This window comes from Amphiprion ocellaris, chromosome 18 (genome assembly GCF_022539595.1).
Source record: "Amphiprion ocellaris isolate individual 3 ecotype Okinawa chromosome 18, ASM2253959v1, whole genome shotgun sequence".
NCBI classification, from domain to species: domain Eukaryota; kingdom Metazoa; phylum Chordata; class Actinopteri; family Pomacentridae; genus Amphiprion; species Amphiprion ocellaris.
The window spans coordinates 24,452,014-24,471,949 of NC_072783.1; the positions used below are offsets into that span (position 1 = coordinate 24,452,014).

The 19,936-nt window shown below is 39.5% G+C and overlaps 1 protein-coding gene across 2 annotated transcripts; it reads right to left on the reverse strand.

Annotated features, from left to right (window-relative positions):
- Window positions 1-824: 824 nt before the first annotated feature.
- kctd5b (potassium channel tetramerization domain containing 5b) lies at window positions 825-19,829 on the reverse strand. 2 transcript variants are annotated; one of them, XM_023294265.3, is made up of 7 exons: window positions 19,478-19,829; window positions 11,913-12,021; window positions 11,150-11,241; window positions 10,937-11,032; window positions 10,633-10,737; window positions 7,781-7,906; window positions 825-4,473 (listed from the first exon to the last, which is right to left on the reverse strand). In XM_023294265.3, exons 1-7 carry the CDS (start codon window positions 19,697-19,699, stop codon window positions 4,444-4,446), a joined length of 780 nt encoding a protein of 259 aa, XP_023150033.1. In that variant the 5' UTR covers window positions 19,700-19,829; the 3' UTR covers window positions 825-4,443. The 2 variants fall into 2 exon arrangements, with proteins under 2 accessions (XP_023150033.1, XP_023150034.1); XM_023294266.3 differs by lacking the exon at window positions 10,633-10,737 and having other exon boundaries at window positions 19,478-19,819.
- Window positions 19,830-19,936: the final 107 nt, after the last annotated feature.

Below are 19,936 nucleotides of genomic sequence, written 5' to 3' on the forward strand. Positions count from 1 at the left end.
GGATTGAGGCAAAAACTTCATCTGGCTAGATATTTACTGGTTTCCATTTGACTGGAGAAGCACAGCAGCTCGCGATAGCATCTCAGCGCATCACAAACACATCTAAGCTAGTAGCGACGGTAATCTTTGTTTTGCGGTTGTTTCTCTTCGCCTCTGCGCCGTGACTCGCTGCGTTACCGGCTCACAAAAACATCAAATAGCGCTGAAAATATACAAAAGCATGCGCTATTTTTCTATTCAGGACTGTCCTGTTTCAATTTCAACCGTTTATAGCCATTTAAAGTAAATACAATGCTTCTTTACATTAGCGGGAGAGCGATGTATCTCATTAAAACGACCGGGCGGATTTCTATCTTCTCCTATATATCATCTTTGTCCAGACTACGGCCCGTTAACCCAAACAAACATGTCTGACAAAAATGTTCTTATCTGTAACATCACAAAACACTTTAGGGTACAGTAGCATGCATTTTTGAATGAAATATATATACATATATATTTTAGAAAAGTTTTTGTAGTCAGGTATGAATAAAAGGAGTTCAAAAATTTTTTTCGTCTAAATTTAAACAGGCATATTTTCAGGCTACTCAGCCACAAGAGCGAGTTTTGAGGACACGACACACGAGGTCGCTATGTATCAAAAATTATGATTTATTGTCACGACTTAACCATTTTTTGCCAGTTTATACAAGTGCAAATGCCCTCCGGTATCATGTACCGATGTAATTACTGATGTTTACTATTGTAAAACGACAGTATGACATTAAAGTGAGTCCTACCAATGGCATAAGAACACACGAGAAATAAATGTACACCGACAGATATGAATGACAACATTTTTATTGGGTTTACCTTATGCAAGACCATAAAGATCTATCCCCTTAACCCTCATACTTAGTTTGTACATTTGCCTAACATTGCATAAGATCATATAGAAGTGATCTATGTAGTGATATGAGAACCATATTAATGTAATTGTTAGATTGAGGAAAAATGACACATTCATTCCCTCCGATTACAAGTGTGATCATCATCAATCATGCATTACAGTGGTCTGTGGTTTATGACTCGAATGCAAAACAAACTGGGCACTTAAAAGTATTAGGCTACAGATTAGATAAGTTTGTCCATCACATGAAAAATTATCAATGCCAAGATAGTCGACCAGACAACCTGTTTGTGAAGGGCGTTAAATGTAATGTAGCTGCTAGAGGGGTTTAAAGACCTCAGACCAGAGCATATCAAAACAGCTGAACCAAGCAATTCAAAACACAAATACAATTTAAATCACAGAATAAAAGTCTTAAAAGACTCAAATAAACCTTAGCTCTGAGCAGGTTCATCCTATTAAAAACGAGTATTTCTATCATCAGGGAAGGGGTGGGAAGCAAGATTGTCTGCAACGCTCAAGCATTGGCTGTTAGAAATGGAGTATATTCACATCAGAGTGATTATCAGCTCATGGGGAGTGCTAGTTGCCATCGGTGCAGTCAAACAAGTCAGACGTAGGTTAACGTGTGAGGGAGTGCAAGACAGTACATAATTGGAAGGCTTCAGAATACTATAGCAAATGTAAACATAGCCTAGCTCTGGCAGGAAATCCAGTCTACTTTGATTGAACCTCTGCAGATTTCAAATTTTGCACTTTAAAAGCCCTTGTGTGCGTTTGTGTTCATAGATATATATGTGTGTATATTAATTTCAAAAACATGCATCCATACTTGTTTCCCCGACAATATAAAAACCGTTTTAGTCAAGTGTATACGTGTACATGTGAGTAAATGGAGGTTTGTGTGTCGTTAACAAGTCTATATGTACAAAGTGTGCCAGCATTAAGAAAAGTTTACTCATCCCTGACACTAAGATCAATGTGTACAATACACATAAGACATTGGATTTTGGTCACTGGGAAAAAGGCAGCACTAAATGATTATTTGTGAATGAAATATCCAACCTATCAAAACCACTCATCAAACCTGAAAACAACTTTCTATTAAAAAAAGTGTTCTAAAATGCAGTATTTACATTAACAACATTACAGGCTGTAAGCAATGTGCAGTGTTTTCCACTGTAGTGCTTGTAATGCTGTGTACGAAATCTACACAATTCAAAATGCTAAGAAGAATCTATCACACTGCAAGAAAAAATACATTTGTGTTTAAATGTAACAGTCAACTTCATAGCCAGCCAAGTATAGCTTTGTTATTGGTTATCAAAACATGTTCCAGGCATGTTCTCAGTGAAAGACACTGTATTCAGCATCAGCTGTTTTAAACCCCAACTCAGAAATCTCCTGTACAAACAATGCAAAACAGAAGTTAACATTGTCAAGATTTTCTCATTTTTAAAGATCCAGTACAAACAACTTCCATTTTGAAGTCGTGTTTTCTATACAGTGTACAAAACGTGCAGTTGTCTTAAGAGTTAAATATTAATATTGAATTTGGATTATTTACATGAAAACAAAATCTTCTTGATATGAACAGAAAGTCCTTCACCACCATCTTCAAACAGTTCTAGTCCCCCAAACACCACAAATACCTCCCCTCAAAAAAATAAGAGAAAAAAAAAGGGAAAAAGGTCATAAACAAGATGTTCCCTCAAACATATGAAAAAAATGAGTTAAGGATAGCTCAGATGCCAGTGGGCAAAAAAAATGTCCCCGTTGTCTTGAGGACATTTTTCCAGACAGGAACAGGACATTGTTGGACAGTGATGATTAAAAAAATGTTATCACTTTCTAACAGAATTCACATTTGAAACACTGTTTTTGGCAGTTGACTTTAGATTTATGAACATGAGGTCTCAAACTAAATAAGAAGTTCCAAACAACATAGCTTTAAATAAACCGTCACTTCAGAGTCATTGTAGTTCTTTACATCACCACAATTTTGCAGAAACTGCAATAATCTTAATCTCTACATATGCATCCTGAAAATATAAGAACTTAAATCCCACAGAACACCGGTATCTGTGGCAGAGCTGTAGTCTCCAGGTCAACTTGTTGGTCAATATGCTCTCATTAAACCAAACTTTCAGTGGTAGGAGAATCGGCGGTGTTGCTTTCATAGAGAGAAAAATGCTACATCGGTAGCCTCAATTAGTTGACACCATGTCAAAGAAGTCGCCAGCGTGGCTGCATTTGTGTTAAAACAAATGGCCAAAAAAATCAAGTGTAAACTTTGCAAACAGTAGTTTGCAACAACCAACATGGCAGATCATCTAAAAACAATAGGCTTAACTTGTCTGCATTATATTTATCAACATTTCTTGTGCTAAGATCACCAGCTGTTGCAGTTCTATTTTCGGAAAACACGAGTAAGGGCAGGTGCACGCTGTCGGCTCCAAGTCTGTTTTACTATGTTAGTATCAAATAACAAGCGTAAAGTGATTTAATGCTGAAAATACCAGATTTTCATGTGTATTTGTAATTTATTTAGGCTAATAAGGCTAGTAGGTGGCTGATTTTTTTTTCCTCTTTGACCAATCGATTGGTTAAAGAATAGGTACTATTTTAGTCGACCGAGATGTTGTTTGGTTGACTACAGGCTTAGTTGGACTACTAAGGTGGCAAGATACACAATACTTTTATTTCTAGTACAAATATTTTAAAAACTATGTAACTTCATAGCATTGCCATAGAAAGGAGATATTTCCATCTCAAAAACAGGCTTGGTCCATTTTTAAATGGAACTTTAATATACCTGTTATTTCCTCATCATGAATAAAAGCCGTTTATTTACCCAATGCCCCTTTATCAACAGTCAAATCACAGACATTTTTGTTTTGTTCTCATACCCTACTGTCCTTTTTGACAGCATATTCTTACTGAAAAAATTCAAGTAAGACTAAAATGATTCCTCAAATGCATCTCTCAAAATGTGTGTTGTGTAGTTGGAATCCTCATGATCACAAATCTCAGTAAAACTGTTTCAAATCTTTGGATTAACATTTTGCTTTTGGGGTGTATTTCTTATTTAATAGCCTGACCCTTTATCAAGTAAATGCACAATTCCCTTCTTAACATCTCTTAACAATGATTTTGTGTTTGATACTCAGAGTTATAAAGACCATACTGATCCCTTACCAGACCCTTGAGTTGGAGGATATAAGAATTAACTCAATAGATGACCCTGAGAGAATCATTGGCCTTATATGACGCTGGCCATATTTTATAGCATAAAACATTTGTAGATAACAATTCCTTACTTTCAATTAGAAAAAAAAACAACTTTCCACTAATTCAAAATGGTCCAGTTTTAACGTACAGGCACAAATTGTCAGTAAACAGACTTATTTACATCAAGAAATAAAAACAAAAGTGGAGGGAAAACACAAAATAAATGCACAATCCCCCTTTAAATCTCCATTGTGCCAAACGTTCTTCCACAAAGATGATATGTTTGCATCATAACACCTGGAGCTCATAATACTGAGTCCCTTTCACATCCGGGAACCCCTTTCCTGAAGAATCTGCAGAGATGAAGACAAAAATTACACAATGAACAAAAACACATCATACAACATGGTCTGAAAGTCGCTCAATACTTGACACTACACAGCCTCCAGCATGTTGGTAGTCACAGTTGCTTTTATAGTTCCCCCCCCTACAGAAGCATGTGTTCTTGCCACAGTGATTACTCTCCCAGCCAAGAGCACTCATACATTTACACTATGCGGTAGGCGAAATAAACATTGAATAGAGGGCAGAGAAAAGGAACTTGCATGAGTGAAAGCAATGAAAGCGTGAAAGAAAGAGTTCCTTTATGCAGTTTACTCATAAATTTGGGAACCTTGTCAAGCAGAACAAACCTTGGTGCTGGAAAGACATGCTGCTAAAATATTCCTCTTAAGGTCTGAACACTGGTTCAAAGCACTTTTAGTGAAACTACTGTGGGTTTTAGGCCACCATCATGCATGTTGTGAAGAGATCATTTCAAGAATCAGACCACATTTCCGTTCTCTGTGGTGGTAAGTTAGGCTTTTCTCATAGTACAAGCCTTGGTGCTCAATTTGGATTTCTTGCTCAAATCCCAGGGTTGTTCAGTATTTATCTCAATCATAATTCTGGCTTCCTAGAATTAACAGTTCATGTTTGATTGTAATATTTACATTTAAAATGCATCCTTGGCCACATACTTGTCTGAGATGCTGCACCACTGTACCAAAAAGGGAGACTAGAAGCTTCTTTATGCACAGCTACCTAGTTTGCATCTACCGTAGCCTGCGTGTGACGCCTTCACTGAACATTGGTAAATTGTAATGTCTATTGATAAGTAGCTGTTTAGCAATTGGGGCATTGTGGGTAAAATCCTATTCATATTTTGTATCTGGGACAGGTTTTAGGTGAAGAACTGTTTTTAAGTCCTATTTGGATAATGAATAATTGTGATAATCATGCACTCAATATTGATCATTTTTGAACACTGTCAGATCAGATTTTTTGTTTGGCTCGATTCCGGTGTTAGCAGGTCATGGTCCTGAACTGACCCGCATACACGAAGAAACAAAGACATCACGCACAGCACACTGCCGTACGAAACTAAATATGGAGGCCACTAATGGCAGCATTCTATCTATGACTCGATGTGCACTGGAAGGTAGCGATAAGGAAAAAGAGAGCCAGACTTTTAATTATTACTTTTTGTAGAGTAGTGGCTGCTACTAATGTACGTATGTGTGTCGTGAGTTGTACTGTAGTCTCAAGTGGTACCATGGAGACATAAAGGGCTTTACGCGAATAGATTTCATTAAAAAATTTTGGTTGTCAAAGACTATTTTTACCTATGTTGGTCAGTGTCTCGCTAATAGAGTCTCGCAGCAAGGCATTTGTTGAAGGCGTCCGATCTCCTTGAGAGAGGACACAGGGCTAGGCTGTATTGGCTGGACACAGGGCCCGGTTACCCTACGTTGTTGAAATTAAGAATTGTGATGAAGGTCGATCTAGAGGAATGTAAAGGTTGCATTATTTCTGATATGACTAATCAAATTGAGGTCCCATCCTGTCTCTTCAGGGCAATATCTGGAAGTGGCCCAAGCTGGTATTGGCTGAAGGAGAACTATATGATTTGTGTTGTTCAAAACTGATCTGAGTCACATACAAGCAAAAAATGAAGACATTAATAGGAGAAATGTTGCAGTCTAACTGTAGTTTTAGTGTTGGGCGATATGACATGGAAGACAAATGGTCATTTTTACTACCAATGTGTAATTTTGAAAAGCTCATTGGTGGTCTGACTGTAAGAACACATACATAGAGACTACTGCTAGTTCTGATAGAGAAGTGGCAGAGGGAGTGCATCAGTCCATCCTTTCCTTTCAATGTCATTCTCTGGGAGAATGAGTCAAAATGCAGCAGCTGATGATTCAGCATGCCCTCCATTAACCAAGGCGATGAGCATGTCAATAATTACAAGGGTCTGAAACAAATGGAGTTCTTCCCATCTGGTTTCAAAGAGAGCTTCACCTGCTACAAAGTCTCCAGTCTCAGCAGGAGCCATCTGGCTTTTGATTTAGCTTTGGCTTGCACACTTTATTCCAAAGCTGATTTCCAACCTGGATTCTGTCACTAGACTTTGGTGTTAAGTACCTCATATCAGCTCTTGTTGTCTTTGAAAGCAAATGTGAAACAGGAGTGTTAAATGCATCGAGGGGAGCTGAAAAAGGAAGAAGGACAAACTAAGGAGGTGTGGTGGTGGTGGAGGGACTACGAGCTGTTGAGCGCTCACCAGTGAGTCATAAGTGCTCAACTCTAATCAGAGTCATTCATTTCATAATCCGTCTCTTCGTCCTCGCTCTGAGCAACATGCAGCATGCAGACGGCACAGAAGAAGACAAAAAGGTGTGTTGTAAAATAACGGAAATGAATGAAGGTGTAAAAAGTTGGGAAGGAGGACAAGGTGAAAAATAAAACTAATGATTATGTTTAAAGGGGGTCAACATTATCAACTAACATGCAAAACTCAAAAATAATATCCAAGGGCACCTTCTTGCCAAGCCCAGTTCTTTTGCTTTGAACTGTGTGCACATCAGCTTTGACAGAAGAGAATTTCAGATCACAAATCTTTGTATAAAAAATACAGAGTGTAAATAAGTCATAATTAGGAAGCTGGTTTGGATAAGGTGCCTTGGAAGGAATCACAACAAAATCTCTACATTTGCTTCAAAGATGCACTGGTTAATCATCTTACTAAACAGCAAAATGCAACCATAAATATAGATGTAACAATGTACAGCTGTCTTCAGAGAGGGCGTCCCTGCAGCTCACAAGCTGATGGAGGTTCCTCTGGGTATGAATTCTATCTGCATCACTCCCTAAACCTTTGAGAAAATGTCAGACCTTGCCAATCGCCCCACTAATCTGCAGACCTCTGCTCTCTTAATGCTCCTAGCATGGATTATACTGTTTAGACTTCCAGTTAAATGTAACATGGCATACATTTTAGCAGTAGAGTGTAGAGTGAATGAAGCTCTGTTTATGCCTAAATCCAAACAGAAGCAGCAGTTATTAAAACATCAAAACTCATATCTTCCTTAATTCATACATTTTATGTTCATTTTTTTTGATTGCTCGTGGTTATGCAGGCAGTTTTTTCACTGAGGGGCTGAGTATTCACAATGCAGTCCTTCATTGGGATTTGTCATCAATAAACCAGAGGTGCTTTCAGTCCCCCCGGTGGCACGTTCATAAATGCAACACATTTAAAAACATCCAGCACAAGCCATCTTTCACAGCTGTTTGCTGTGGATGGATTTTCAACGGTCCTTTCCACACGCTTACCTTAGCCTTCTCACTGGGCTCACTGTTTGTCCCATATGATTGATTGTGCAGCTCCTTGGAGACTACACACAGGAACTCAGCTTGGTCTTCGTTTCCGTAGTTATAAGAGGAGCCGATGCTGACCAGCTAAAGAGACACGAGAGCAGAGCACACAGGAAGAACTGGCTTTAGACTGATGAAGTAGAGGCAAAAACTGAGTTACTCATTTTGGGAAAACAAAAATAGGGGGACCTTAAATTAATGTAAAAGAAACCAAAAATGGAGCACAGAGAGTGTACAGGGTCCTGCAACTTAAATTTAAGCTGTGATAGTTTATTATAGATGGTACTTTGGACAAAACAGGACACGTTCTACGAATTAGACATAGCCCAAAATAGTTCTTATGGACCAATCCAAGCATGACTGTATAATTCTTACTTTGTAGTTTGCTTCTGAGATTAGTTACCTCACATTTATAGCCCTTTCCATATAGATAGCAATGCAGAATGCCATAAAATGTGGGATAGGGTGGGGATGACACATGAAAAATCCTTGGTCAACCCAGGAGGCCATGGTTACACAATTACATGGTACACCGAGGGCAATAGGATGCGTCACTTTAAAATTTAAACTAGAAAGGTAACACACCATGAACGGATACATTGAAACATATGAGAATTAGGTCATTATATTTAGAAAAAAAAAAACAAACACAAATTCAAGACCTGCAGGCATACAAGCATGGAATCAGAAATAAAACATTCAGAAGATTTACAGGGAAAACGGAAAATTGAATTATCGAAGCAGACATACGGAAAGAAAATGATCAGTGGTCCACAAAATAAGCTAATCAGGAAAAAAAAACAGCACAAAGACACTATACACAGAAAAGGTTGATCAGGAGATAGTTATTGACAATATACAAGTGCAGGGACTTGACCACAGGAAGCAAACATGCTGGTTGAAAATCAATGGGGAATGGTAGATTTGACTTGAGGACCAGGCTTGTTTAAAGTGAACAAGTAAAACTGAGGCTTTGAAAACTACAGCATCTCTTACAAAGCAAAGAAAAGAGCAAACAACAGACAATCACTGCCGTCCATGGATTCAGATCCAATTTTAAGCTCTTTGACTCAAGATCGAACTGTTAGTATTAGTATGATGTAGATGGCACAAGTGAGATTTTTCTCCATTTCCTCCATTGTCAAACTATCTGGGATCAGTACAATCAACACAGCATTAGCTAAGCTGCCTTCTGTACTTTGAGTCTGTCTATTAAAAGAGTTTACTCGAGACTAAACTGGGACTGGGCCAACCCAAAGTTAACCAAATGAAAACATCACAGAAACTACCACTTGCAAGAGCAGGTTAATGTTTACCTTCACACAAGGAGTGTTGTCAGAAAATCCTACAAATGACACCTTTAAACTATCCAAATAACAAAACTGTTCCTGTCTCTAGTCATGTCACTCCAAATAAACAACAAAAACAACACAAGAGGACAAATAAAAGCAACTTTAAAAACAAACAGCATGCACACCTTGAAACTCAAGAGGAAAAAAAGTAATTCCCGTTTCTGAATATCTGCTGTTGAACATGAAGTGTGTGTGTACTGCAGGCTACATGTATATGGCCTGTACCCAGGTGTGCATGTTCAGACATGCATCGCCTCATTAGTCACTGCTGCCAGAGACTTGTTGTTGTTAAGTCAACTCTCGAACATTAGGCATTTATGTAGAAAAACTGACCAAACAATCTCAACTAGCTAGTAACTATTCCACTTGTCACTCTGCTGAAACACTCAGCATGCACAAACTCTATTGACTTTGAAGGTAAAACAAATTTAGACAACAAACTATCAGTTATAGTCTTTAAAACAGTAGTAGGTAATTAAAGCTCTTCTCTCCAAAAGACTCACCTGGGCAGATGCTAGAGCTTTAGGCTTTTTACCTTGTTAACTTGTCCATATGGTGTTTTGTTATATGCTGGAAGACCTATCATGAGCAAAGTACGCAGTAAACACCACGGCTGAGTATTTCCACCTTGAAACTGTAGTTGTACTGATGACTGTCTCAAAAACACAGAATTAGACTTCCAAGGTTTCATGGATAACAAACCTAAAAAACACAATTCTATCAGTTTGTGAGGTGGGGCTTTCTTTAAGATTACTCTTATTTTTCAAAGCCTGTTTCTGGTTTCAGCATGCATGGAATTACTCTAACTTTACAACTTGTAAATAGTGTAGAGTTGTGTAGGTTTACAGTGTTTGATCAGAGTCATTGGTGAACTGGTGTGCTTGAGCTGCATTCGGTTACAGAGGAGAAAGTGGCATCGATTTTCAAATTCTAAAGTACACAGCAGTGGAGAGTTATATCTAAGCTATTTTAAACAAGGAAGGAACGGTTTTCATGGATTTCATGGATTTTTAGAGGCTTAATCAATGACCTGAGAGGGATTTTAATGTTTGACTATTTCAGTTAAGAGGTACATTATGTACTTGGAAGGAGATGAAAAAAAAACAAAACAAAAACTGTTCACCTCCACAACAAGAACCAGAACTACGTTACAGCCCCAAAAACAATCAAGTGTCTACATAAAGGCAAAACAGAGAAAGCTTCTGACAGGCTGACAAACTGTGAATGCAGAATGAACAAAAAAATAAAACAAAATCACAGACAAGACTAAAAGTGTCAGGTTCTCTTAGCCTCACTGGTGAGCAAGCAGTACAAATGAACACTGAAAATAAATATCAACTCAAAAAGTAACCAACAGCTACGTGTCTACTTGGGACAAACAATGACCAACGGGGTGTGTATGGACAACATGGGGACCATGCAGTGACCAGCCCGTGGACAGAAATTTGTGGGACACACCTCTCCGCTGTTGTTTGGCAAAGCAGACTCCTCTCCCTTCACCTCCCTTGACACAATCAGCAGAAACTCTGACTGGTGGGCCCGCCCGTAACCTATACTGACAAGCTGCAACAACCAATCAGAGCACAGAAGGGATGCCCGGATCATGTATGCGGACATTGAGAAAGATGTGATTTGCTGTTGGCTTTTTTTTATCCATTTCCAACATTGAGGATTGGACTTTCTGGGTCAACGTGAGCATAGCGGGGTGGGTGAAGCACATGAAAGGAGGACTGCTGCTGTGGCCCTGCGGGAAGAGATTTACCTGTTCAAACTTCCAGCCGTCAGACATGGTCGACACCATTTGTGTCAGCTCCTCCTCCTGGCACTGCAGCACCCGATATACGTGCTTCACTGGAACCTGAAGGGAAGGACGAACGCATGTGAAAAAAATTAGCAAAAACAAAATGAACTTTAATCAACATAACTTACTTATTTTGTTTGTAGGAATTTCATAATTTAAACAGAAATTTCATACCTGTGATGTTTTGCAGTCACGTTCCCTGATCTTGTCCTTGATGAGCTTTATTAATGATGTGATGTTGTAGAATTCAGCTTCCTCCAACACACCTAAAAACAGGGAATGAGAAACACTTTTTGAGCAGATATATTGTGTTACTACTCCTTAAAGTCATGGTTTTCTACTAAGAAAAAAAGGCATCTACTATTTGGAATCTGCAAAGATGCACCGGCACAATGCGTCGGAATCAACCTGTACACTTGTCTGGCCAATTGAAATATTTGTACTGCAACTGAATTCTGCTAACCAGGATGTGGGTGGACATGTAGGCAGCTCAAATGGATTCATTTATTTTTTATTGATTAATTTTCTGCAATTGCCCTGTGTGTTTTAAGTTTAAAAAAAATATACCGTGTTATCTTACATAGAGACGGACTCCTCTGGCTTGTAGTCTTTTTGCTAATTTAAATATTTGTCAACAGTCTATATCCTGCCTCCTTGTAAATATTTCTCCATTTTACTGCTTTAACTGATGTGAATAATCAATGCAGTACTGATACGTGTGTGGGAGCTTATTTGTTCAGTAAGTTGGATGTCTGAGAGATTGAACTCCCTGCACCACAGAGAAGACCAAGCAAGTGATGTGCCTTCTTCTAATTTGCCTTTATTTTCTTGCAACAACTGCCATCACTACTATTTAGACACCAAAACATTACCATTTAGAATATTTAAACTATGGTTGAATTATTATTATTTATTTTTTTTTACACAGAGACATTACCTTCCTCTGCCAAGTCCCTGTTGAGCACCAGTTTGCCATGCCTCAAGTAGTTAAGCACTGGCCCAAAGTATGTGGGGTCTCTGTCTATGAGATAGGCACCAGTTTCATCCTGAAAGGCAAAAAGCGAAAGATTAAATTAACGGAAAAATACTGTACTCCATGTGAGTTTTAAAGAAACAGAAAGACAACTAACATTTCTGTATTTCTATGACTGCTCTACAGAGATGAAACAACTGCATTTCCTAAAAACGACACTGTTTTTTTTTTTTTTTTTTTTAAATGAATCTTTCAATGAGCGGGTGTAAACCTTGATCGAAACATAATCTGAGCGGAAAAAAACTCCCAGTGCACATCAGTGAACAAAACTCGAGGGATGAGAATTATCAGGTCAGCTCCTGTGCTGATAATCTCCACAGCGGTTGAGAAGACATGCGCGTGCAGGGCCACACATATAACCGCTTTGGGATATCACACCCCTATTCCCACAGGCCTTGGGTTTTATCCTGATTCCTTCACAACCGCTGGGTATTCCCCTATTTCTGTAAGTACTGTGATTAGGCCGTCTCTGTCTCATGGGGGAAGAGGAGGCTAAAACAATTAGAGCAGAACAAAAAAAGATTTGGAACAGCAGGCTGAATCCACCGAGGGGACCGAGAGAAAGCACCTTGGCTTACAACCAAAAATTAGCCTAGTCTGGTCTGTTAGATAATTGGCCTCACACATAATATGAAAGTCAGTTTGTACGGCTGTCTACCATCGGTTTACATCTAAAAGTTGTTTGATTCAGTGTAACATTTAGTGAGTCATATGTGTGTGACATTAAGTGAAATACTAAGCACAGAGGAAAGGCCTTCAGCAAATTTTGTACTAATCCTCAAATGCTACAGGATGTTTGCCTTTGCCTCAGATGAGTATATGGCTTCAGGAGCAATCTTGGCGAAGAAGCAGCATTGCAGGTTGATGCAACTTGTGACATTATTTACTCAAGAACACGGAAATATCGTCATACACTCCAGGCTTTGACCAAAATCAAACATGCAGCCAAGCCTTCACTGACAGACACGTCTACATTCAGTTAGTTTCCTCGTCTAAAGATGGATTCAACTCAAAACCCATTAATCTTTACAATAATGAGACAGTGTCCCAGCGCTTCTCTTTTGTAATGAATCTGAGCCCTCTTGGCTGGTTGACCTCTTTTCCATGGCAAAAATACTCCACAGGAGCCCAGTGGAGCTCTATTCAGGTTTCGACTGCCCAGTCTCAGTTTCTGACACTTCCATAGTCCTTAGGTACAGGTGGGCCTTCATGGAGGACTTTCACATGTTCCATGCATAGTAAAGGCTGATGTACACCAAATGTTCCCATTTCTGTCTAGCCAATGGCCACCTGTAACCATGGGAAATCCCTTGACAAAAATCCCTACAGTGCTGAACAGGTGTGGAAGGCACAGAATCACTCACAATAGGACACTTTCATTATGCGTCGCCCACAGTGATGATGGTATCATGATATATTTTGAAAGACTTGATACATTCATCTATGATATATCATGATAGATAGATAATTGTGGAAGAAAAAGTACCCCTAAACAGGCATAAAGCAGGAATAATATATTTCTTCACTGCATTGTGATAAATGTGGGTCTGTATTCATAATATTCTATTTTGACAAAATGTCAATTGAAATAATGAGTTCTCTAATTTGTTTTTGTTTACTTGCCATCTGCTCTGTCTGCCACTTTGCTTGTGAGGTTCTTCTTCAATGCAGGTTAGTTAACTTCCATTCAGTTTATCAGAAATAATTTTTCAAGCGCCACTACAAAGAGTCATATAGTAGTAACTTTGGTAACTCAAAGTTGCAGGGGAGTCTGTCTTACAGTGCCTTCATGTTTTAGTAAAAATATCTATATTTGGCAGAAGTATATCAATAATATATCAAGAGAAAAAAAAATCACATGAAGCATCACCGTACTGATATTTTGTCCCTGCCCTGGTGAAGATGGTAAAACATTAAAAAACTGCATTAATGTTCAAATGTGCCATTTCCAAATTCAATTTATTTGTTTTGTTCATTTCAAATATGTACATTTATATGCATGTCATTCTCTTCCATCTTAATAAACATGGATTACAAATAATATGTGAAGAGTCACTTTGATAGTGTACTGAGCAAATTAAAACAACTGACTCATTTAGGTCATCATCAGTTAAAATATTCAAAACATTTTCATTAAACAGTAGTTTCCAACCGTCTTCTGTCCTACCTGCTGTGGAAGCACAAAATGTTGATTTTTTTTAAAAATCAACTTGTGAAAATATCAGAGAAACGTGTATCAAAAGTAGAATTATACCAACATCACATATAAAACAGCAGCTAATATGTTGTTGCATTACAGTAATTTATCTTGAACACTGCAGACATCTTTTATTTGTCTGATAAGTATCACCAGTTTTGTCTTTTTTTCCCTGTCAAAAATCTTGTAATATACAAGTCAATTTGCTTTCTGAATAAACATTGAAAACACGAATCTTTGCTAGCACCAGTGTTCTCACTGAATGCATCTATATGCCTTTGTTTAAAGCAAGCATTTTTGACTTGTTATAGCAGGAGAAGCACAGGTGGAAGTTTAATGATGGCTGCATTAATGCCACTAAAATGGAAGTAGCTATACCTGTGTCTGATTGTCCACGTCTGCTTTAATGAAAGAACTCTTCAATTTTAGTCTTACACTCACTGCAATTACTCTCTAAGAACATGGTTTGGTAACCTGCACAGGAACTTGTCGAGGTCATAGCAAAAAACATCAACATTTATGTTTCATGGTGGATGTCATAAACAACAACACCAACAACTAAGGGTTTGTTTTTAGGAAGCTTTCCCCAGCTGGATAAAATAAACTTGGATGAGTTTAAAAGCACTATGAGCATACGTGTGCAGCATTTTTCTCAGAAGACAATGTGACTGTTCCCAGTAAGAAAAGCACAGGATTCTACAAAATTAATAATAGGTGAATTCCATTTTGCTGCTTTTGTTTCAGTGTTCCTGGTATTGTGTGCACTTGCTCACTGTCGCACTGGGAGACTTGAATAACATGGACAATGTTAATGTTATTCATAACACCTGTGCTCATCTTAGTATAAGTCAAAACACCTGCTGAGAAAAAGGTCAAATGCACCATGCAAATATACTTGATTCGCACACAGACTGAAAGCTATGAACAGCTTTAACAGAAAAATACTGGTGCACTCCTACAAATGAAACACAGATACCCTATGTACTCCACACTTCTGTAAACTTGCTGCATGCTGACCTGCTGTACTATAACGTCTGTTATACAAAAACCCTCAGCTCAATGGAGCTGGTCCTCTGGGTGCACATGTTTCTATGGGGAACTTGGGGTGGCAGTGACCCAGTTCAGATAGAGATGATTATGGGGGCTCTGATCCAGGCCCATGTGCACAAAGAGGGCAGTGTTTTTAATTAAAAACAAAAGGCTGTGTCTCTGGGGGCCCAGGCTGGGGAGCACTGGGCAACAAACAGAGGGGTGGGAACACTGAGGGAATAGGAGGATGGCTGCTGCTGCTGGGATGTGCGGCAGACGGGCAGGAAAGAGGTGGAGAAATTTATTGAATTAGAAAGCTCCAAGTGCAGCCTGAGAAAGTTTACCATCACTGTGTAGTACTACAGTCATGATGAGAAAAACTATCTTGACAAATATGAATTTAAAGGTTGTGAAAATGGTTCTAACACTGGTGACAAAAGAGAGACCTCCGAAAACCTTATAAATGTTTATTAAGTACACAAAATGTGAGGCTTATAACCACTTAACCAAGAGGTCACATGATATTAACACATACACTGACAAGGGCCATCACCACCTACAATAATCACCATAAATCGGTCGGTTTAGTCTAGACCAGACATGCAACATGGTGCGTTTGGCCAGCAAATACTTCTGTATATACAGCAACAAGAGCCAAGTCGAAGCAGGCCTAACCATGACTAGATTCAAACCACAGACAAGTTCAATTTTAGATAAACAAAAGCCAATCAGATGGGTGGGTTTCACAGCAAAGGGAAGTGTGGTGTATGAACCTTATCATTCTTCTCCTACAATACATATCCTCCCACAGGAAACACCGCAGTGACCCGCCCTTCAAGCACATGATGTCCAAAAAGGCTTTATGCAGACATATTAATACTGAAAGTCAATCCTTAAGTCAACAAAAAATTACAAGTCCCTACATGTTTGCTTCAAATGACAACAATAAGTGTGCATGAAAACTCTGTACGGATCCATTCATGAATTCAATAATAACAAAAGATATTGATTGCTAAATTTCATACAGACTTTTACTAAATATACCAGCTGGTTACCCGTAATTATGAAAGAAAAGGCGACAACAGCGGGAGAGAAAAACAATTAACACTGTCATGCGAAGCCATTCCAAATTGCTCAGGCCAAGAATAACAAGAATGAAGACATTATCAAATGCTGCTCTGCCTTCCCAAGCAGAGTTGCTGTACAAGCCTCTAGCAGAAACACAGCTTAAAGATGTTGCAGTAGATCTTCTGAGTCACATGACTGTAGCTACTTAGCCAAGTGGAAGTCTGATCCTTGTAGAGCAGGAGCCAGGAGTCCCTCTGGAGTACAGGCAGTAATGGCATAGTCAACTAGGCCTCCATCTTTTAAATAATACACACATCACATCAAGGCTATAATATGGGAAACTATCTCCTATTTCAAAGTATTTGACACTGACATCTGAATTCGAGTTGTGGCCTTTCACCAAGGCTGGAAGAAACTTCTCGCCTTTTTACCGTTTTCAATTTTGCAAAGCAACACCGTCGGTGCATTTTGCAGAACAATTTATGACTGAGGAGTGTTTTTGGCACTAAATGAGAAGCTCCTTTTAAGTCCCCTAAAAGCTTTGCTGCCATGATGAGAGGCAGTTAAGTAAAGCTCCACAGCGATGCTGGCAAACCATGAAAATCACTGCAACCTGGAGCTTTCTCTAGACAGACCTAGAAATGTTGATTGCAATATAAAACGAAACTAGATGCAAAGACTGGGTTTGGTGCAGAGTAAAATATCTTCTGACAACACTTTAATCTACTGCAGCACAACTCAGTGATCAATTTTAAGTGCCTGGATTTTGTGAGGAAAGATGCTTTAGACTGATAAAGGTGATAAAATCCGACTTGCGTCAATTCTTATTTGTCAGTAGCACTCTGCAGTGTCCTTTTGAGCACTTACTGCGAGAAGACAGTGCAGGAGGAGACGATATCACCGTTAAATATTTACGTCGCCTCCCACAGTGGGCTCAGACATGACACACAACCTGAATCAGGCATTAAATGCAGCCATATTTCTCTCACACATGCCGCAGAGAGAAGTTCTGCAGGAAGCAAATGGATATGAATATGAAAAGAATAAGATGTTGAAAGAACAAGAATCCTTTGTGATGGATTTCTTGAAAAATTGATGCAGCTCGAAAGCTGGGTCTCTAGTGGAGTGGTCCTGAGCTGAGTACTTTGAGAGCAGAAGTCTGCCAATGGGATAGAAGTGCATCTCTCAGCTCGTTGACTGGGCAGTTTTAATAGCAACAATGACGAGCATCAGTTGGTCACTTAATCCTTACAAACCTAGTAACATCAATATCACTCCAACATGACAACAGTGATCGGCATTTGTCAATCCCAGGATAAACAAATAAAAAGATGACTATTAAATACACAACTACCAGCTGTTATGGCTGTGCACGTGACAGCACTTCTTCCACTTTCTCCCTGGTCTACCCCAATGTGCAAAACAAGCTCCAGTCAACAACATGAATAATGCAGTTCTCCTCAAGAGTCCTGCTGAAGCACGTCAGCCTGCGTGACTGAGAACTGAACCACTCATTTCCTTGGCTGGGAAACACAATACTGCCTTCGTCCAAAAAAAGACCTCTTTACTGATCTGTCAGTCTGATGGGCTTCCTATTCACATGCAGGGATAAGTGACGCAGAAACACATAGCTTTCTGGGCTCAGTTGCAAATAAGGTGAAATTATGTCAACATAAATAGTTACAGGAACATCGGCAATGAAATATTATCTAGTAATAACCTTCCCTGCAGCGGGAGATATCTTAAACTTGACAGCCTGCAGGAGAGAGGTACCGAGATGGTTTGAGAGTGTGATACACACTTAAGACAAGGGATTGAGATGGACTGATCCGTTGCTCGTGGAGGATAAACTGACAAAAAAGAAAGCTGATTATTCAGAGATTAAAATATTTGCATTAAAATACGAGATGAGCCACAGTCTCAGCTTAGCATGGGGGGTGGGGGGCAGAGGTTAAGATTAAAATCTAGATGAGAACAATGGATAATGGGGCAGTAAAATGAACGTGGAAAAACAGAGCACAATACACTATGTATTCAGACACTAATACATTGTGTTTGACAACGGTGAGGGGCCTTAAAGCGCACACGCATTCTGCTGTTAAAGTGGGCAGATGGACAAACAGACGCCTGGAGCATCGGGGTCATGCAGGGAGATGAGTGACTTCATCAGGAGCTCTCAGTTGTCAGCAGCACCTCACCCCACCTGGCAATGACTTATGTACTAATTAGGGGAGCCTCACCAAGAGCACAGAGGCTGCAGAGCAAACAAAGTAAGGGAACAAATAAACCTCAAGAGCAATATTTGATGTGTCGGTACTTGTGAGTTCATTATAACAACAATGCTCAGACATTACAATCTGTAGGTCGATGGGTGGAGCATCAAAACACATCAATATGACAGAACGTGATATTTTGTCTGAGGCTTTAATAAGTGAATGATTACTCTACAGCCATGTGAAAGTTAAATCTAACCGATGCAGCCTTTCTATATGTATTTGACTGGCAAATTTTAAGGAAATAACACAGCCTTAAACCCATCCAAAGCTTTGTTTAAATATTGCATGCAGTCATGCTTACACTATCTACTTCAAGGCTGACAATGTGATATTTATATTTCAACACAGTCCAGGTGAAGAGAAAAACGAGGCTGCTGTGAACTGTTACTACGGTATCTGACATTTGACACCTCGATGAGTGCAACGCCATGCAACGGCCTCACTCGGATGGGGGAAAGTTTCCAACTACTGAGGCGACTTGATGTTTTCACTGCAAAAGCTGTAAAAATAGTTACCCACAACCCTGCCCTGCTTTTTTAAGATTCAATAATTTAAACGGTACGCTTATGTAACCACAACACCTGCTAACTTATCTTGTGAAAAGAAACATACACACGCAAGCTAGCAGCGAGATCGTATGTCATGTGGTGACTGTCGGAATCTAGCTAGCTTAGCGGGCTAATGCTAGCTAGCCTAAAAAAAATCGAGTTAGCACTTAGTATATTGATAAAGACTGATTTCTCCAAACGAGTTGAACTGTTTGAGCAAGCGGATAAGTACAGTTATCAGTCCTCCTAATTTCTCCACAGTGTCGTGAGTACATATAAGCAAATTTAGTGGAAAATAAATTGGAGTTAACCAAGTGTGCTCCTAACTAGCTCAACTAGCTTAGCATTTACCTTGTCGGAGTCGAGCTCGGGGTCAGCTTGGCTCAGTCTGTACAGAAATGATTTTGGATCTCGACACAGCGTCTGTCTCGTTGTTAAAAAATACGTCCCCCCGACATTTAGTCGAATCCATTTGGACGCCCCGACGCCGGCTGAAATGTTTCGCTCCGCCGGAGAATGGGCCAAACATCTCCGGTGAACGGAGCCGCTTGTCTCGGAGCTGTTCTCTGCCATCCCTCTCCTCGCCTCCTCCGCCCTCGCCTCGGCTCTGTCTGCGCGGCTGACAGGAAATATCGAAGCTGCAGCCACTAACTTGGACTCCACGATTCATGCAAAGCAGGCTGCCAGCTCCTCAGCCACTCCTACTAGAGCCACTCCACCAGCGCTAACAGACACTTGCATAAATTATTCCAGAGAAAGGAGGCCCTCCCCAGCTTGATCTCCTGACGCTTCAATATGGAGAATAAAATC

Excerpts from the sequence above, each read along its gene's own strand:
- kctd5b (XM_023294265.3), bottom strand. The coding sequence starts at position 19,699 with ATGGCAGAGAACAGCTCCGAGACAAGCGGCTCCGTTCACCGGAGATGT. Across the intron at positions 12,022-19,477 it reads CCGAGCTCGACTCCGACAAG|GATGAAACTGGTGCCTATCT; the intron begins GTAAATGCTAAG and ends TTTGCCTTTCAG. Across the intron at positions 10,738-10,936 it reads ACGGCTGGAAGTTTGAACAG|CTTGTCAGTATAGGTTACGG; the intron begins GTAAATCTCTTC and ends TGGTTGTTGCAG.